The following is a 20,802-nucleotide window of genomic DNA, read 5'->3' as shown; positions in this document are numbered from 1 at the left end:
CACACAGTGCACCTTCCGGTCACAGGACAGGTGTAATATGACAAACTGTGCACCCTCCAGTCACAGGACACGCACACTTCCTCACTCATGTCACACGACACACCGTGCACCCTCCGGTCACAGGACAAGCACACTACCTCACTGTTGTCACAGGACACACTGTGCACCCTCCGGTCACAAGACAGGCGCACTGCCTCACTCATGTCACACGACATACCGTGCACCCTCCGGTCACAGGACAGGTGTCACACGACACACCGTGCACCCTCCGGTCACAGGACAGGCGCACTGCCTCACTCATGTCACACAACACACCATGCACCCTCTGGTCACAGGACAGGCATACTGCCTCACTCATGTCACACGGCACACCGTGCACCCTCCGGTCACAGGACAGGCACACTGCCTCACTCATGTCAGGGGAGTGGGTCAGTTGTGCTCAGTCTATTCAATGGGGACACACCATGCACCCTACCGGTTACAGGACAAGCACACTGCCTCACTCATGTCACCTGACAGGGACAGTCATGTCCTGTCTGTTCAATGATGGAACACTCTGCACCCTCCTGTTACAGGACATTCGCACTGCCTCACTCGTCACACGACACACCATGCCCCCTCTGGTCACAGTAAAGCACACTGCCTCACTCATGTCACACGATACACTGTGCACCCTACAGTCACAGGACAAGCACACTGCCTCATTCAGGTCACACGACACACTGTGCACCTTCCGGTCACAGGACAGGCACATTGCCTCACTCATCTCAAACGACACACTGTGCACCCTCCAGTCACAGGACAGGCATACTGCCTCACTCATGTCACACAACACACCATGCACCCTCCAGTCACAGGACAGGCACACTGCCTCACTTATGTCACATGACACACCGTGCACCCTCCGGTCACAGCACAGGTGTCATATGACACACTGTGCACCCTCCGGTCACAGGACAAGTACACTGCCTCACTCATGTCACATGACACACCGTGCACCCTCCGGTCACAGGACAGGCACAATGCCTCAATCATGTCACACAACACACTGTGCACCCTCCGGTCACAGGACAGGCATATTGCCTCACTCATGTCACACAACACACCGTGCACCCTCCAGTCACAGGACAGGCACACTGCCTCACTAATGTCACATGACACACCGTGCACCCTCCGGTCACAGCACAGGTGTCATATGACACACTGTGCACCCTCCGGTCACAGGACAAGTACACTGCCTCACTCATGTCACATGACACACCGTGCACCCTCCGGTCACAGGACAGGCACACTGCCTCAATCATGTCACACAACACACTGTGCACCCTCCGGTCACAGGACAGGCATATTGCCTCACTCATGTCACACAACACACCGTGCACCCTCCAGTCACAGGACAGGCACACTGCCTCACTCATGTCACACGACACACCGTGCACCCTGCAGTCACAGGACAGGCACACTGCCTCACTCATGTCACACGACACACCGTGCACCCTTCGGTCACAGGACAGGCACGCTGCTTCACTCATGTCACACGACACACCGTGCACCCTCCGGTCACAGGACAGGTATCACACAACACACCGTGCGCCCTCCAGTCACAGGACAGGCACACTGCCTCACTCATGTCACACGACACACAGTGCACCCTCCGGTCACAGGACAGGCACACTGCCTCACTCATGTCACATGACACACCATGCACCCTCCGGTCATAGAACAGGCAACCTGCCACACTCATGTCACACACCATGCACCCTCCGGTCACAGGACAGGCGCACTGTCTCAGTGATGTTGCGTGCCACACCATGCAACTACTGGTCACAGGACAGGCACACTGCCTCACTCATCTCACGCAACACACCGTGCACCCTCCGGTCACAGGACAGGCACACTGTCTCACTCATGTCACACGACACACCATGCAGCTTCTGGTCACAGGAAAGGCACACTGCCTCACTCATGTCACACAACAGGCCTAGCCCTATGCACAAACACTAGAGGTCAAAATCTAAAACCAGGAGACCAGATACACACAGTCAGGCATCCAGGGCAGGGGAACACTACTGTACCCCATGCAGGGGGCAGTCCTGTCCCACAATCCACCAGCTGAATTTTCACTGGTCAAAGCTATGCTAAGTTATATATTTCTTCTACAGTGCTCCATTAGCAAAAGTTACTCAATTCTTACACCTTTGCAAGGACCTTGGCTGAGTCTGAGAATGTAATGTGATGTGAGGAACCCTCTGGCACACGCATCCTTCTCCATGTGCACCTCAAACTTCATTGACTCTCCCAACATCTCTCCTTAAACTCACCTGAGCACACCTCGTCCATGAGCAGTGCCAGGCCACATCACAAGAGCACAGAGTGAGCACACTTCTCACATTAACCCATGACATCCCCCTAGCATGGCATCTAGGCCAGAATAAAACATGGAATAGGTTGGTTAACCACTTCTACTGGCAAGGGATGTCCCCAAAAGTGAAGGCCTTTTGCCAGTCCTGTCCCTCCTGCCAAGCCAGTGGCAAGTTAGGTGGGCATTCAAAGGTCCCCTTAATGCCACTACCTGTGGTTGGGGTACCCTTTGAAAGGGTAGGGGTGGACATTGTTGCCCCCTTTGACCCTCCAACAGCATCAGGGCATAGATACATCCTAGTGGTAGTGGATCTTGCCACTAGGTATACTGAGGCTATTCCCCTTAGGACTATCACTGCACCTGCAGTGGTCAAAGCCCTCCTGGGTATCTTTACCAGGGTTGGGTTCCCTAAGGAGGTAGTATCCGACAGGGAGTCAAACATGTCTGTATACTTAAAACACTTGTGGCAGGAATGTGAAGTGACTTATAAATTCACTACCCCATACCATCCACAAACCAATGGCTGGTGGAAAGGTTCAACCAGACCATAAAAGGCAAGACTGGAGGACTCCCTGAAAAACCCAGAAGGAGATGGGATGTCCTACTGCCTTGCCTGCTGATTGCCTACAGAGAAGTGCCACAAATGGGAGAAGGTTTTTCTCCTACTTAACTTTTGTTTGGGCATCCTGTTAGGAGACCACTAAGTCTTGTAAGGGAAGGCTGAGAGAGACCGCTTAAAGAGCCCAAACAGGATATTGTGGACTATGTGCTTGGCCTAAGATCTAGGATGGCTGAGTACATGGAGAAAGCAAGCAAAAATCTTTTGATTTGACCAAAAAGCTGCTATGGTGGAGTTCCAACCAGGGCAGAATGTGTGGGTGTTGGAGCCTGTTGCTACAAGGGCCCACCAGGACAAATGGTCTGGGCCCTATCCCATTCTTGAAAGCAAAGGAGAGGTCACTTATCTAGTGGACCTGGACAGTTGCAAGAACCCCAAAAGAATCATGCATGTTAAAACTGCCTAAAACCCTTTTATGACAGAGCTGATGTGACCATGCTCATGCTTACAGATATGGGACAGGAAGATGAGAGTGAACCTCTCCCTGATCTCCTCTCCAGCAATCCCCAAGATGGTTCTGTGGATGGATTGATCTTGTCAGACACCCTCGAAGGACAACAGCAGACTGACTGCAGGCAATTCCTCAACCAGTATGCTGGGCTATTTTCTCTAACCCCTAGGAAGACAAACTGGTGTACCCATGATGTGCACACTGGTGACAGCCTGCCTGTCAAGAACACAATTTACAGACAGTCTGACCATGTCAGAGACAGCATAGAAGCTGAAGTCAAGACAATGTTGGATTTGGGTGTCATTGAACCCTCAGAGAGCCCCTGGGCCAGCCCAGTAGTGTTAGTCCCCAAACCACACTACAAGGGTGACAAAAAATAAATTAGGTTTTGTGTGGACTACAGGGGCCTCAACTCAGTAACCAATACTTATGCACACCCAATTCCAAGAGCTGATGAACTCGTTGACAGATTAGGGAAAGCCAAGTATCTGAGTACTTTTGATTTAACATCAGGGTACTGGCAGATTGGTCTGACCCCAGCAGCAAAAAAGAGGTCAGCATTTTCTACTCCTAGTGAGAATTATCAGTTCACCTTTGGACTAAAGAATGCACCTGCCACCTTCCAGAGGTTGGTGAACGAAGTCCTTTCTGGACTGGAAACTTTTAGTGCAGCTTACTTAGATGACATAGTTGTCTACAGTTCCATCTGTCAGGATCACCTGATCCACCCGGGAAAGGTCCTTGAGGCCTGTCAAGGCCAGTAAGTGCCAGGTAGGCCAGAGAAAAGTTGTGTACCTGGGTCACCTGGTGGGTGGAGGCCATGTACATCCTCTCCAACCCAAGATTCAGACTATTCTGGCTTGGGAAGCTCCCACAACCCAGACACAAGACAGGGCATTCCTTGGCTTAACTGGATAGTACAGGAGGTTTGTGAATGACTATGGCACAATAGTTTCCCCCCTAACAGAGCTTACCTCCAAGAAGATGCCCAGAAAAATCAACTGGACAATGAGTTGTCAAAAGATCTTTGGCAGTCTGAAGAAAGCCATGTGCTTTGATCCAGTTCTACAGGCACCAAAGTACTCCAGGGAATTCATAGTCCAGACAGATGCTTCAGGGTTGAGAATAGGAACAGTCCTGTCCCAAAGGACTGATGATGGACATGACCAATCTGTTGCTTATATTAGCAAAACGGTACTCCCTAGGGAACACAAATGGAGTGCCATATGGAGGGAAGCCTTTGCTGTGGTTTGGGCCCTGAAGAAGTTGAGGCCATACTTTTTTGTCTCTCACTTCAATGTCCAGACTGACCACAGGCCTCTCAGATGGATGAAAGGTGAAAATCCCAAACTGCTTAGGTGGTCCATTTCCCTACAGGGTATGGACTTTAAAGTGGAACACAGACCTGGGACTTCCCATGCCAATGCAGTTGGCCTCTCCAGGTTTTTCCACTTAGGAGATGAAGACTCACTAGGGAAAGGGTATTCTCATCCTCTTTCATTTGGGGGGGCGGTGAGAGGAGGCCTCTTTTTGCATGGTTACCCCCCACTTTTTGCCTGTTGATGTGTTCTAGAAGTTGTAGTGGTCAGGGCCCCTGCTAACCAGGTTCCCAGGGCCAGAGCTCTTTCCCTAAATCTGTTGTGATGTTTGGCACTATTGGATACTGTGGGAAAGTAGCCACTTTCTAGCATGGTTACTCCCCCCTTTTGGCCTGTTTGTCAGTGTGCTTGACTGTGCCTACTGGGATCCTGCTAATCAGGACCCCAGTAGTTATGCTCTCTCCCTTAAATTATGGTTATATGATACTGGTAATCCAGTATTCCACCCACAATTGGCATACTGGTGCCCCCTTATACGTCCCTAGTATATGGTACCTAGGTACCCAGGGCACTGGGATTCCAGGGGATCCGTATAGGCTTCAACATTTTGTTTGCCACCCATAGGGAGCCCAATCAAAGGCTTCTGCAGGACTGCCATTGCAGCCTGCGTGAAATGGTGCATGCACCCTTTCACTGCCATTTACACTGCGCCAGGTCACTTATAAGTCACCCTTATTGCAGGACTTCTAGCCCTGAAGGCAGGGTGCAGAGTACCTGTGTGTGAGGGCACTCCTGCACTAGTAGAGGTGCCCCCACAAACTCCAGGACCATTTTCCCAGACTTCATGAGTGCGGGACGCCATTTTACGCATGCCCTGGACATAGGTCAATACCTATTTCCAGCTTCACAATGGTAACTCTGAATATGGCCATGTTTGGTATCAAACATGTTGGAATCATACCACAAGGGTTTTGCAAGCATTGGATGTATGATTCCACGCATTCTAGAGGCTCCTTAGATGACCCCCAGTACTGCCATTTCAGTCTTCTGAGGTTTTCCAGGCAGCCCCAGACACTGCCACCTCTCAGACAGGTTTCTGCCCTCCTGTTGCTCAAGCAGCTCGAGCCCAGGAAGGCAGATCAAAGGATTTCCCTTAGGAGAGGGGTGTTACACCGTCTCCCTTTGGAAATAGGTGTTACAGGCATGGGAGGGGTAGCCTCCCAGATCCTCTGGAAATGCTTTGAAGGGCACAGATGTTGCCCTCCTTGCATAATCCAGTCTACACTGGTTCGGGGACCCCCAGTCCCTGCTCTGACGTGAAACTGGACAAAGGAAAGGTGAGTGACCACTCCCCTGTCCATCACCATCCCAGGGGTGGTGCTCAGAGCTCCTCCAGAGTGTCCCTAGGTTTTGCCATCTTGGATTCCAAGTTGGCAGGGCACTCTGGGAGCATCTGAGTGGCCAGTGCCAGCAAGTGATGTCAGAGCCCTCCCCTGATAGGTGCTTACCTGTGTAGCTGACCAATTCCCTTTTCAGGGCTATTTAGGGTCTCTCTCTTGGGTGGTTCTTCAGATTCGGTTCGCAAGACTCGAGCAGGAATCCTCTGCATCCTTTACTTCACCTCCTTAAAGAAGAAACTGCATCTGGACCCTCCAGGAACTCTACAATTGCAACAAAGAAGCAAAGACGACTTCTGCAACATTGAAAGTCAGCTCCTGCGAGCAACTGCAACTGTTTCCCGGTCGTTCATCCTCAGAGGACAGCCAGTGTTCAGCCTGCACCAGAAAAACTGAGGAGTCTCCTTTGAAGTGAAGGAGTCACTTCCCTGCTTCAAGAGGCCCCTCTCTTCAACAACGACCGGTGGCTTGGGTCCCCTCTCATGACGAAGTGCATGGATCCAGCATCACTGGTGGTGGACTGAAGTGGTCTTGATGGTCCTGACGTCCAACTGTCCAACTTTGGTGGAGGTAAGAGCTTGCCGCCCCACACAAGACAGTACCTCCATGCACAGCGTGTTTTGCAGTTGCCAAGGCTTGTTGGCACCCTTCCACAAAGTTCTTCATGCACAGTGTAGCTCGGGCCCCCAGCACTCCTTCCTGTGATGCACAGCTCCCTGAGTGGTTCTCCGGCAGATACACACTTAACTATCCCTGTAAGTCCCTAGTAAATGAGTGCCCATGTACCCAGGGTATGGGGTATTAAGGGTAGGCCCCTAAGGGCAGCAGCACTGATTAGGCCACCCTCCAGGGCCAGGGACCCAGATCCACCCAGCCCTGCCAATGCAGGTTGAGCGCTCTGGTGCAAACCTAAAAAGACAAAGCCGTCCGCCAAGGTTCCGCCGCCGAATGACCGCACCGCGGTCAAAAGACCGCGGCGGCCATTCAGACATTTCCGCTGGGCCGGCGGGCGCTCTCCAAAAGAGCGCCCGCCGGCCCAGCAGAAATGCCCCTGCAACGAGGATGCCGGCTCAGAATTGAGCCAGCGTAGTTGCAGGGGTGCGACGGGTGCAGTTGCACCCGTCGCGTATTTCAGTGTCTGCAAAGCAGACACTGAAATACTTTGCGGGGCCCTCTTACGGGGGCCCCTGCAGTGCCCATGCCATTGGCACCCCCTACCGCCATCCTGTTCATGGCGGGTAGGGGGTGTCTGAATCCCCATGGCGGCGGAGCGCGCTCCGCCGCCATGGAGGATTCAATGGGGCAGCGGTAAACCGGCGGGAGACCGCCGGTTTACCCTTTCTGACCGCGGCTGAACCGCCGCGGTCAGAATGCCCTCGGGAGCACCGCCAGCCTGTTGGCGGTGCTCCCGTGGTCGGTGACCCTGGCGGTCACCAGCCGCCAGGGTCAGAATGACCCCCAAAGTCAACCTGGCACCCTCTCTGTGTGCCCTGCCCTCCATACACTACATATGTTATGGGTAAGTCACCCCTCTAGCAGTCCTTCCAGCCCTAAGGCAGGGTGCACCATACTGTATGTGAGGGCATAGCTGCATGAGCACTGTGCCCCCACTGTGTCCTTCCCAAACCTGGGACATGGTGAGTGAACAGAGCAGCCGTTTAAGTACATGCACTGGACACTGTTCAACATGAGTACATGATGGCCACTCTGCACCCTGGGTTGTTTGATATCAAACAACTCAGAATGATAAATCCAAACTGGAGCCAGTATTGGATCTATCCCTAAATGTACCCAGGGGTCACCTTAGAGGTGCCCCCTGCAAAAGCTAACCTACCTGGCAGAGTTGCTGGCTGGTTCCATCCAGCTGCCACTCCAGACAACAAATATAGAAACCTGGGGGAGAGCCCTGGCTCTCTGGTTTGTGAGACAATGGAGCTAACACCCCCTCCCTCAGGAATGTACAACACCCTGGCGGTGAGCCCCAAAAGGCTTCTGCCCTGGAAACTCGAGCCCCCAGGCCTGCTGCTAGCTCCTTAGTCAGCCCCCACTTTTGACGGGAGCAAAGGCGAGACACCACACAAAGGGTAAGAGGAGGGGTCTCACTGAGCATGCACTACCCCTAGGGGCTTGCAGGTGAGGTGGACCCTCCATTTCATTTTTGTCCATGTTGGATGTCACGAACATAGCCAATGAGGTTTAGGGAAATGACCCTTCCCACAGGAAGTGGTCACTGTAGTGGGTGTAGCCAACCAAGGGTAAGACACTACCAGGTTCCCCCTAAAACACCCACTAAATTCAGTATTTAGTGGGCTCCCCTAGACCAAGAAATCAGATTAATCTTGAAGAAAAGAAGACAGCACCAAAGAACCCGACAGCACGAGAACAGAGGACCTGCTGCACCAGAAGAGACTCCAAGACCTCTGCTTGCTGCACCAGAGTCCCGACAATCGCCGCTGCGGAGGAGCTGAACACTGGGCCGACCTCAAAAGAACCAGAGGACCTCCAGGCTTTGCAAATAGCCCAAGATCTCCCTCCTGAGTGGATGCACCACTCAAGAAACCAAAGAAACCTGCAAAGAACCAGCAAACCAGGGAGGGTCAATTCAGCCGACAGGATGATATCTCCGCAACCAGAAGTCACAGCCAGACCCGACAACACACCACCAAGAGCCCAGATGAGACTTACAAGTGCGTCAACTTTGGTGGCACTTTACCTGTGGCTGAGTTGTGCCAATACCCCAGGTACTGGTTAGTGCACCTCGGACAACAGCAAAATCAGCTCACCCAGGAAGCCCATGGGGATCCAAAGGCACCAACTTTAAACCTGCAAACCAGCTCCATTCCCAGGTGGCCCTTCTAAGTGGCCCTGTGCCAAGAAACTTTCCAGCTGTGCTCCCGCTGGAAACGGGAGCTGCCCAAGACTCTCCAGCTGGCACGGAGTGCCCACCAACCTCATCCACCATCCTGCTAAAGAAGAGACTGGTAACTCACCTGTGTGATTTTATGTGCATTTTTACAGGTGGCCTTCCATTGATTCCTATGGTGCGTAATTATGCACAGAAAGACTAACTTTATAAAACTTTGAAAAATCATAACTCAAACAGTACTTAATGTATCTTAACCATTTTGGTTTTCAAATGTATATAAAAGTCTGAAGTATTTTTTTAATTCTGATATCAATCTATTTATTAAGTGTGTGTTGTGCATGATTGGATTTGTGAGTACAACAAATGCTTAGCACAGCTCCTGGATTAGCCTCACTGCTCCACCAGCTACCTTAAAATTGGAGCATCAGGTGGTCTCCATGGAGTGTGCCTAGTTTTGTGCACTACATAGAGGGCCAGCCTCCTACAGTGAGCACGCCTCATCCATGAGCAGTGCCATATCACATCACAAGTACACAGTACGAGCACACCTCATCTACGAGCAGTGCCAGGACACATCACAAGTACCCAGCATGAGCACACCTCATCCACGAGCAGTGCCAGGAAGTACACAGCATGAGCACACCTCATCCGCGAGCAGTGCCAGGACACATCACAAGTACACAGCATGAACACACCTCATCCACGAGCAGTGCCAGGACACATCACAAGAACACAGCAAGAGTACACCTCATCCACGATCAGTGCCATATCACATCACAAGTACACAGCATGAGCACACCTCATCCACAAGCAGTGCCATTTCAGATCACAAGTACACAGCATGAACACACTTCATCCACAAGCAGTGCCAGGACACATCACAAGTACACAGCATGAACACACCTCATCTACGAGCAGTGCCAGGACACATCACAAGTACACAGCATGAGCACACCTCATCCACGAGCAGTGCCAGGAAGTACACAGCATGAGCACACCTCATCCACGAGCAGTGCCAGGACACATCACAAGTACACAGCATGAACACACCTCATCCACGAGCAGTGCCAGGACACATCACAAGAACACAGCAAGAGTACACCTCATCCACGATCAGTGCCATATCACATCACAAGTACACAGCATGAGCACACCTCATCCACGAGCAGTGCCATTTCAGATCACAAGTACACAGCATGAACACACTTCATCCACGAGCAGTGCCAGGACACATTACAAGTACACAGCATGAACACACCTCATCTACGAGCAGTGCCAGGACACATCACAAGTACACAGCATGAGCACACCTCATCCACAAGCAGTGCCAGGACACATTACAAAAACACAGCAAGAGTACACCTCATCCACGAGCAGTGCCATTTCACATCACAAGTACACAGCATGACCACACCTCATCCAAGAGCAGTGCCAGGACACATCACAAGTACACAGCATGAACACACTTCATCCACGAACAGTGCCATATCACATAACAAGTACACAGAGTGAGCTCATCTTATTCATGAGCAGTGCCATATCACATCACAAGTACACAGCATGAGCACACCTCATCCACAAGCAGTGCCAGGACACATTACAAGTACACAGCATGAGCACACCTCATACACAAGCAGTGCCTTATCTCATCACAAGTACACAGTATGACCACACCTCATCCACGAGCAGTGCCAGGACACATCACAAGTACACAGCATGAACACACTTCATCCACGAACAATGCCATATCACATCACAAGTACACAACATAAGCACACCTCATCCACGAGTCGTGCCAGGACACATTACAAGTACACAGCATGAACACACCTCATCCATGAGCAGTGCCAGGAGACATCACAAGTACACAGCGTGAACACTCCTCATCCATGAGCAGTGCCATATCACATCACAAGTAGACAGCATGAGAACACCTCATTCATGAGTAGAGCCAGGGCACATCACAAGTACACAGCGTGAACACTGCTCATCCATGAGCAGTGCCATATCACATCACAAGTACACAGCATGAGCACACCTCATTCACGAGCTGTGCCAGGGCACATCACAAGTACACAGCAGGTACACAGCATCAGTACACCTCATCCATGAGCAGTGCCATATCACATACCAAGTACACAGCATGAGCACACCTCATTCAGGAGCTGTGCCAGTACACATCACAAGTACACAGCAAACACACAGTATCAGTACACCTCATCCATGAGCAGTGCCATATCACATCACAAGTACACAGCGTGTGCACACCTCATCCTTGAGCAGTACCATATCACATCACAAATACACACAATGAGCTCATCTCATGCACACGCAGTGCCAGCACACATCACAAGTAGACAGCATGGGCACACCTCATCCATGAGCAGTGCCAGGACACATCACAAGTAGACAACATGAGCACACCTCACCCACGTGCAGTGCCAGGACCCATCACAAGTACACAGCATGAGCACACCTCACTCACGTGCAGTGCTAGGACACATCACAAGTACACAGCAAAAGTGCACCTCACCCATGTGCAGTGCCGGCACACATGACAAGCACACAGCACGAGCACACCTCACCAATGTGTAGTGCCAGGACACATCACAGTGCCAGGACACATCACAAGTACACAGCACGAGCACACCTCACCCACGTGCAGTGCTGGGACACATCAAAAGTACACAGAACGGGCACACCTCTCTCACCGTCTCTCTTTGCCTGTTTTTCCCTGCCGCTGCGTCCCTGCGGCCCCTTCCCGCCTCCCCCCTCCTCCTCACCATCTCTTTTACCTTTTTTTCCCAGCCGCTGTGTCCCTGCGGCCCCTTCCCGCCTCCCCCCTCCTCCTCACCATCTCTCTTTGCCTGTTTTTGTCCGCCGCTGCGTCCCCTCCCGCCTCCCCCCTCCTCCTCACCATCTCATTTACCTGTTTTTCCCAGCCGCTGTGTCCCTGCGGCCCCTCCCGCCCCTCCCGCCTCCCCCCTCCTCCTCACCGTCTCTCTTTGCCTGTTTTTCCCCACCAAAGGCAAGTCCGTCTGCGCCCGTCCGAGCCAAGACCGTGCCCAGCGCCAGTCCCCCTGGCCCTCTCAGACACACCTACTCCCCCCTCACCCTCCACTCTCTCAACCCAGGCCCCCGCCCCACATGCACCCCGTCTAGCACCACGCACACTCATGGCCCCTTCACCTTCCACACCTGTCACTTCTCCTGCTCGTCATCCCTCACACGACACAACAACCATAGCGACCCCACCTTCAACCAACACAACACCCCCAACGCAAGACTCACCCACCCTGCTCCCACTAACAAACCCCGCAGCACACCAGCCCACAACCAGAACACACCCCGCAACAACACCCTCACGCACCACACCAATGCCACCCACCACAACCACCTCAACTGCCTGCTCCTCAACATCCGCTCCCTACACAAACATTCCATAGAACTCTGGGACCTCATCAAATCACACTCACCTGACATCGCCTTCCTCACGGAAACCTGGACCAACCCCTCCTCAGAACCCAACATAGCCATCGCCACCCCCAAGGGATACAAACTCTAACGCAAAGACCGCCTCAACAGGCCAGGTGGTGGCATCGCCATCCTACACAGAGACACCATCAAAGTCACCACCAGCTCCCAAGACACCACCGACAACACTGAACGCATGCACTTCCTAATCCACATTAACAACAACTCCACCCTCAGAGGTACACTAATCTACAGACCACCAGGACCACGCCCCGCCTTCTGCGACACCATCGCCGACAGCATCAGCTCGCACGCCCTCACCTCCACAGACTACATCATCCTCTGTGATTTCAACTTTCACTTAGAAAACCTACAAGACCACAACACTACCTCCCTCATAGACAACCTCACCAACCTCGGACTCAAACAACTGGTCACCGCACCCACCCACTCAGCAGGACACACGCTTGATGCAATTTTCACCGCAAGCCAACACATAGCCTACACCCACACCACGGAACTCCTCTGGACTGACCACCACTGCGTCCACTTCTCCTTCACCAAACCCCCCACACGCTACCATCAACACACCACATCATCCCGCATGTGGGACAAGATCCCCACAGAACGACTAAACTCCCAACTGGCCCATAACCCCCCCCACACCAACGATCCCAACACAGGAGCACACAACCTCTCCAAATGGATCACTACCTGCGCAGACACACTAGCCCCCCTCAGAAAAAAACATTGCCACCCACAACATCAAGAACGCCCCATGGTTCACCCCTGAACTCCAAGACTCCAAGCGCAAATGCCACCAAGCGGAGAAAATATGGCGACTAGAACATTCCACAACCAACTTCTCCAACCTCAAAACCACCATTCGCACTCATCATCAACTCATACGCACCGCCAAAAGAGATCACTACAAGACACGCCTTGACAACAACTCTCTAAACAGCAAAGAACTCTTCACCATCATCAAGGAACTTGCCAAACCCAAAGCCAGCAACATAGACCCCCTACACACACAGCCCCTATGTGACGCCCTTTCCAACCACTTCCTCCACAAAATCCTGGACATCCACAACAGCTTCATACCACACACACTCCTCACTCACCCATCCCAACCCCCACTCATGACCCCCCCACCACACTCTCCACCTGGACCCCCACCACACACGAAGAAACCGAAACAAAAATTAACTCCATCCCCTCCGGTTCCCCCTCCGACCCCTGCCCACATCGCATCTACAACAAAGCCAGCCAAACCATCGCCCCCATACTCTACAACATAATCAACTCCTCTTTCGACTCCGCCACCTACCCAGAGCCCTGGAAGCACACGGAAATCACCGCTCTCCTAAAAAAAAAACAAGCCGACTCTGAGATCCTCGCCAACTACCGCCCCAACTCCCTCCTCCCTTTCCCCGCCAAGGTTGCAGAGAAATTAGTCAACGCCCGCCTATCCCACTTCCTCGAAGCAAACAACACTCCTGACCCCTCACAATCCGGGTTCCGCAAGAACCACAGCACTGAAACCGCCCTCATCGCATGCACTGACGACATTAGGACCAAAGTCGACAAAGGCGAGACCGTCGCACTCATCCTCCTAGATCTCTCCGCAGCCTTTGACCCCGTCTGCCACCACACACTCCGCACACACCTCCACAACATAGGAATTCGCCACAAAGCCTTAGACTGGCTCACCTCCTTCCTCGCCAACCAGACCCAGAGAGTCCGCCTTTCAACTTTCCACTCCAACACTACCAAGATCACCTGCGGATTCCCCCAAGGGTCTTCCCTCAGCCCCACACTCTTCAACATCTACATGATCCCCCTAGCCAACATCCTCTGAGCACACAGAATCACTATCCTCTCCTATGCAGATGACATCCTCTCCCTCACCGCAACCCCACCACCGCCAAAACCAACCTACATGCTGCTCTCCTCAACACCGCCAACTGGATGACCACTAACCACCTCAAGCTCAACTCAAACAAAACCGAGATCATCATCTTCGGCCCCAACAAAACCACATGGGACAACTCCTGGTGGCCCACGACCCTAGGCCCCGCACCCACCACTACAAACCACGCACACAACCTCTGCATCATTCTAGACCCCTCCCTCTCCATGACACAGCAAATCAATGCTCTAACCTCTTCCTGCTTCCACACACTCTGCACTCTAAAAAAATCCTTCAAATGGATTCCTCCAGAAACCAGGAAGACAGTCGCCCACGCACTCATCAGCAGCAGACTAAACTACGGTAACGTCCTCTATGCCGGCACCACACTCAAACGCAAACTCCAGAGAATCCAGAACTCAGCCAGACGCCTCGTCCTTGGCCTCCCCCACCACGAACGAATCTCACCACACCTCAAATCCCTTCACTGGCTCCCCATAGACAAGACAATCACTTTCAAGATCCTCATCCGCACACACAAATCCCTCTACAACACTGGCCCAACCTACCTCAATGAAAGAGTTAACTTCTACACTCCCACACGCAACCTCCGATCAGCCGACATCACCCTAGCCACAGTCCCCCGCATCCAACGCACCACCACAGGAGGCAGGTCCTTCTCCTACCTCGTCCACAAAACATGGAACTCCCTCCCCACCGACCTTCGCAAAATCAAAGACCTCCTGGTCTTCAAAAAGAACCTCAAGACATGGTTGTTCGATCAGTGACCCTCCTGGCCTCCCCTTTATTTCCCCCCCCCCAGCACCTTGAGACCCTCACGGGTGAGTAGCTCTGTAGTGTAGCCATTTTTACTGTAGCTTTTTGCGCGTTTGCTTAAATTATTAGGCCTCTGTGCACTTTGCCCTAGATGCATTTTATTTAGCCTCGCTGGTCTTGTTTTATTTTATTTTATCACACTGTTTAGCTTACTTCAGCACTGTAGTTCTCAAACAATACATTCTTGTTCACTCTGTGCTTCAGTCAAGGATACAGTCTGGTACATTGCCGATACATGGTAGAAGTTTAGTCTTTATGGTTCGTAGACAGTACACATTCTTATGCAGGAACATCGGGTGCAGTGCCGGGACACATCACAAGTACACAGCACGAGCACACCTCACATAGGTGCAGTGCCAGGACACATCACAAGTACCCAGCACAAGCACACTTCACCCACGTGCAGTGCCTGGACACATCACAAGTACACAGAACAAGCACACCTCACCCACGTGCAATGCCAGGACACATCACAGTGCCAGGACACATCACAAGTACACAGCACGAGCACACCTCACCCATGTGCAGTGCCAGGACACATCACTGTGCCAGGACACATCACAAGTACACAGCACAAGCACACATCACCCACGTGCAGTGCCAGGACACATCACAAGTACACAGCATGAGCACACCTCACCCACGTGCAGAGGCAGAACACATGACAAGTACACAGCATGAGCACACCTCACCCAAGTGCAGTGCCAGGACACATCACTGTGCCAGGACACATCACAAGTACACAGCACAAGCACACCTCACCTACGTGCAGTGCCGGGACACGTCACAAGTACACAGCACGAGCACACCTCATCCACGAGCAGTGCCAGGACACATCACAAGTACACAGCATGAGCACTCCTCATCCAGGAGCAGTGCTAGGACACATGACAAGTACACAGCATAAGCACACCTCACCCACGTGCAGTGCCAGAACACATGGCAAGTACACAGCACGAGCACACCTCACCCACGTGCAGTGTCAGGACACATCACAAGTACACAGTGTGAGGACAACTCATCCCTGAGCAGTACCAGGACACATCACAAGGACACAGCATGAATACACCTCCCCCACATACAGTGCCGGGACACATGACAAGTACACACCATAAGCACACCTCCCCCACGTGCAGTGCCGGGACACATGACAAGTACACAGCATGAGCATACCTCACCACGTGCAGTGCCTGGACACAACACAAGTACACAGTGTGAGGACACCTCATCCTTGAGCAGTGGCAGGACACATCACAAGGACACAAAATGAACACACCTCACCCACATGCAGTGCCAGGACACATCACAAGTACACAGTGTGAGGACACCTCATCCTTGAGCAGTGCAGGGCACATCACAAGGATACAGCATGAATACACCTCACCCACGTGCAGTGCTGGGACACATGACAAGTACACAGCACGAGCACACCTCACCCACATGCAGTGCCAGGACACATGACAGTGCCAGGACACATCACAAGTACATAGCACGAGCACACCTCACCCACATGCAGTGGCAGGACACATGACAAGTACACAGCACGAGCACACCTCATCCATGTGCAGTGCCATATCACAGTGCTAGGACACATCACAAGTGCACCACACGAGCACACCTCACCTGCGTGCAGTGCCTGGACACATCACAGTGCCAGGAAACATCACAAGTACACAGCACGAGCACACCTCACCCACGTGCAGTGCCATTTCACATCACAGTGCTAGGACACATCACAAGTACACAGCACAAGCACACCTCACCTACGTGCAGTGCCAGGATGCATCACAGTGCCAGGACACATCACAAGTACACAGCACGAGCACACCTCACCCATGTGCTGTGCTGGGACACATTACAAGTACACAGCACGAGCACACCTCACCCACGTGCAGTGCCGGGTCACATGACAAGTACACAGCACGAGCACACCTCACCACGTGCAGTACCTGTACACAACACAAGTAAACAGTGTGAGGACACCTCATCCTTGAGCAGTGCCAGGACACATCACAAGGGCACAGAATTAACACACCTCACCCACGTGTAGTGCCAGGACACATCACAAGTACACAGTGTGAGGCCACCTCATCCTTGAGCAGTGCAGGACACATCACAAGGATACAGCATGAACACACCTCACCCACCTGCCGTGCCAGGACACATCACAAGTACACAGCACGAGCACACCTCATCCACGTGCAGTGCCAGGACACATGACAGTGCCAGGACACATCACAAGTACACAACACGAGCACACCTCACTCACGTGCAGTGCCAGGACACATGACAGTGCCAGGACACATCACAAGTACACAGCAACAAGCACACCTCACCCACGTGCAGTGGCAGGACACATGACAAGTACACAGCACAAGCACACCTCACCCACGTGCAGTGCCAGGACACATGACAAGTACACAGCATGAGCACACCAGACCCATGTGCAGTGCCAGGACACATGACAAGTACACAGCACAAGCTCACCACACCCATGTGCAGTGCCAGGACACATGACAGTGTCAGGACACAAGACAAGTATACAGCACTAGCACACCTCACCCACATGGAGTGCCAGTACACATGACAGTGCCAGGACACAGGAGAAGTACACAGCACGAGCACACATCACCGACGTGCAGTGCCAGGACACATCACAAGTACACAGCACGAGCACACCTCACCCACCTGCAGTGCCAGGACACATCACAAGTACACAGCATGAGCACACCTCACCCACGTGCAGTGCCAGAACACATCACAAGGACACAGAATGAACACACCTCACCCATGTGCAGTGCCAGGAGACATCACAAGTACACAGTGTGAGGACACCTCATCCTTGAGCAGTGCAGGACACATCACAAGGATACAGCATGAACACACCTCACCCACGTGCAGTGCCAGGACACATGACAAGTACACAGCACGAGCACACCTAACCCACGTGCAGTGCCAGGACACATGACAGTGCCAGGACACATGACAAGTACACAGTACGAGCACACCTAACCCACGTGCAGTGCCAGGACACATGACAGTGCCAGGACACATCACAAGTAAACAGCACAAGCACACCTCACCCGCGTGCCGTGCCCGGACACATCACAAGTACACAGCACAAGCACATCACACCCACGTGCAGTGCCAGGACACATGACAAGTACACAGCATGAGCACACCTCATCCATGTGCAGTGCCAGGACACATGACAGTGCCAGGACACATGACAAGTATACAGCACTAGCACACCTCACTTACAATGCAGTGCCAGGACACATGACAAGTACACAGCATGAGCACACATCACTGATGTGCAGTGTCAGGACACATCACAAGTACACAGCACGAGCACACCTCACCCACGAGCAATGCAATATTACATCACAAGTACACAGAGTGAGCTCATCTCATGCACACGCAGTGCCAGGACACATCACAAGTAGACAGCATGAGCACACCTCACCCACGAGCAGTGCCAGGACACATCACAAGTACACAGCATGAACACACCTCACCCACGAGCAGTGCCAGGACACATCACGGTGCCAGGACACATCACGGTGCCAGGACACATCACGGTGCCAGGACACATCACAAGTAGACAGCACGAGCACACCTCACCCACGAGCAGTGCCAGGACACATCACGGTGCCAGGACACATCACGGTGCCAGGACACATCACAAGTACACAGCACAAGCACACCTCACCCACCTGCAGTGCCAGGACACATCACAAGTAGACAGCACGAGCACACCTCACCCACGAGCGGTGCCAGGACACATCACAGTGCCAGGACACATCACGGTGCCAGGACACATCACGGTGCCAGGACACATCACAAGTACACAGCATGAACACACCTCACCCACGAGCAGTGCCAGGACACATCACGGTGCCAGGACACATCACGGTGCCAGGACACATCACAAGTAGACAGCACGAGCAGGCCACCCTTATAAGCAGACTTCATCACATGGGTCGTGCCACCCCCACCATCCTTTACCCCTCCGAGGACCCTTCACTCACTCCCCATGACCCTGCTCCCCACCTCCTAAGGGTCTCCCCCCCTCAGGGTACAGGGGGGTCTTACCAATGATGAAGATGATTTTGGGGCGCACTCTGTTCGGGTCAAAGACTTCAAACTCCTGGATGAGGCCTCGACATTCCGTCATGTCGGAGTCGCTCTCGATAGAAAACTGCGGCTGGATGGGTGGCAGCCGCTCATATCGGCGACAGGGCGCAGGTATCGTGTCTGAGGGGAGAGAAGTCGGGAGTCAGGGCGCTGTGTTCACAGAGGGGTGCAGGACTTTAAAACCAGTGAAACCACGACATGCACATCGACACACTCCTGGTCACGACACTGAGCCCTCCGACACATGTCCTGCAGGATGCAGCCTGAAATACTCAATAACTGGGGTCCCGGGGGCCCCCCGCCTTCCAGGCCCCGGTGCCACTGAACCTGCTGCACGCAGGGTGTGGTGGAAGTTAGAGAAATGTCATCATCCTTTGATGCCCTGTCACCTTTAGACAGACAGACCGACGCCACCCTGGGGTGCTAGTGTAAACCTTGCAGCCCCCCTTGACGCTGTGCCCCGTCATGCACTGCTTATGACGTCACACTCCGCAACACTGATGACATCACATTGACACCACTCATGTTACAGCACCTGCGACGTAGGACGCTTCCAGGCGCGTGCACGTGTCAGGCAGGGGCCCTCGTGAACACCTTGCACCCCTCTGAACAGCGAGCCCCCTGTGCCACCGGTGTCACTTTTGCCAACAACGCAGGCTCCCTTGCACCATGTGGCGCTGCGCTGAGAAACGCTGCCCGCGCAGGGGGAACGGACAGGACTGCACCGCATCTTGTAAATACAAAGCATTTCTGCCCTTTCCCTGTGGCGCGGGGCAGCGAGGTCACTAGCAGCACTGCCCTCCACCACGGGGCTTGTAAATGTGCCCCCCACAGCGGGTCCTGCCCCAACCCCTCTGCACCACCAGGGGGGCTGTGTGTAGCCCAGGGGACACCCCGGAGGAATGTTCACCTACTTGCACTATCTACAGCTTGGCAGCTGGGAGGGTGTAGCGTTGCTGTGGTGCTTACTACCATTGACGAGGCGTTGAGGCACTTCGCAGCAGGAAGCGCTACTCTGGAACCCACGATTAGAACTGATTAGTTGTGTTAGTTTTGGAAATGGCGCTTTCGGCAGGGTCATCCCCAAACCTTTTGCCTTTCTCCCCCTACTTTTCTGACCTCTGTTTGTTGGCTTTAGGACTCCTAAAACTTGGTATAGTCAGCTTACACCTGCTTGACTTATTTAATTTACCTTTAAGTCCCTTGTAACGTGGTATAACATGTACCCAGGGCCTGTAAATTGAATGCTACTAGTGAGCTTGCAGCTTGGGTTGCCCCACCCACACAAGTAGCCTTTCAAACCTGTCTCAGGCCTTCCACTGCAGGGCCTGTGAGCGCAGTTCACTGCCACACTGACTTGGCAAGTCAAACTACTTGCCAAGGCCTAAACTCCCTTTTTACTACACCTGTCACCCCTAAAGTAGGCCC

The 20,802-nt window shown here is 53.0% G+C and overlaps 1 protein-coding gene across 1 annotated transcript in view; it reads right to left on the bottom strand.

Moving 5' to 3' along the window:
- The window catches only part of LOC138302238 (adenylate kinase isoenzyme 5-like), a 182,834-nt gene that overhangs the window by 101,587 nt on the left and 60,445 nt on the right, over positions 1-20,802 (bottom strand). The window contains exon 3 of the mRNA XM_069242557.1: positions 19,333-19,494. Within this exon, the coding sequence (XP_069098658.1) occupies positions 19,333-19,494 (162 nt within the window). The remainder of the gene's footprint in view (positions 1-19,332; positions 19,495-20,802) is intronic.

The sequence above is a fragment of the Pleurodeles waltl genome, chromosome 6, assembly GCF_031143425.1.
Source record: "Pleurodeles waltl isolate 20211129_DDA chromosome 6, aPleWal1.hap1.20221129, whole genome shotgun sequence".
Taxonomy (NCBI): Eukaryota; Metazoa; Chordata; class Amphibia; order Caudata; family Salamandridae; genus Pleurodeles; species Pleurodeles waltl.
This window is presented reverse-complemented; position numbering and strand designations above follow the sequence as displayed.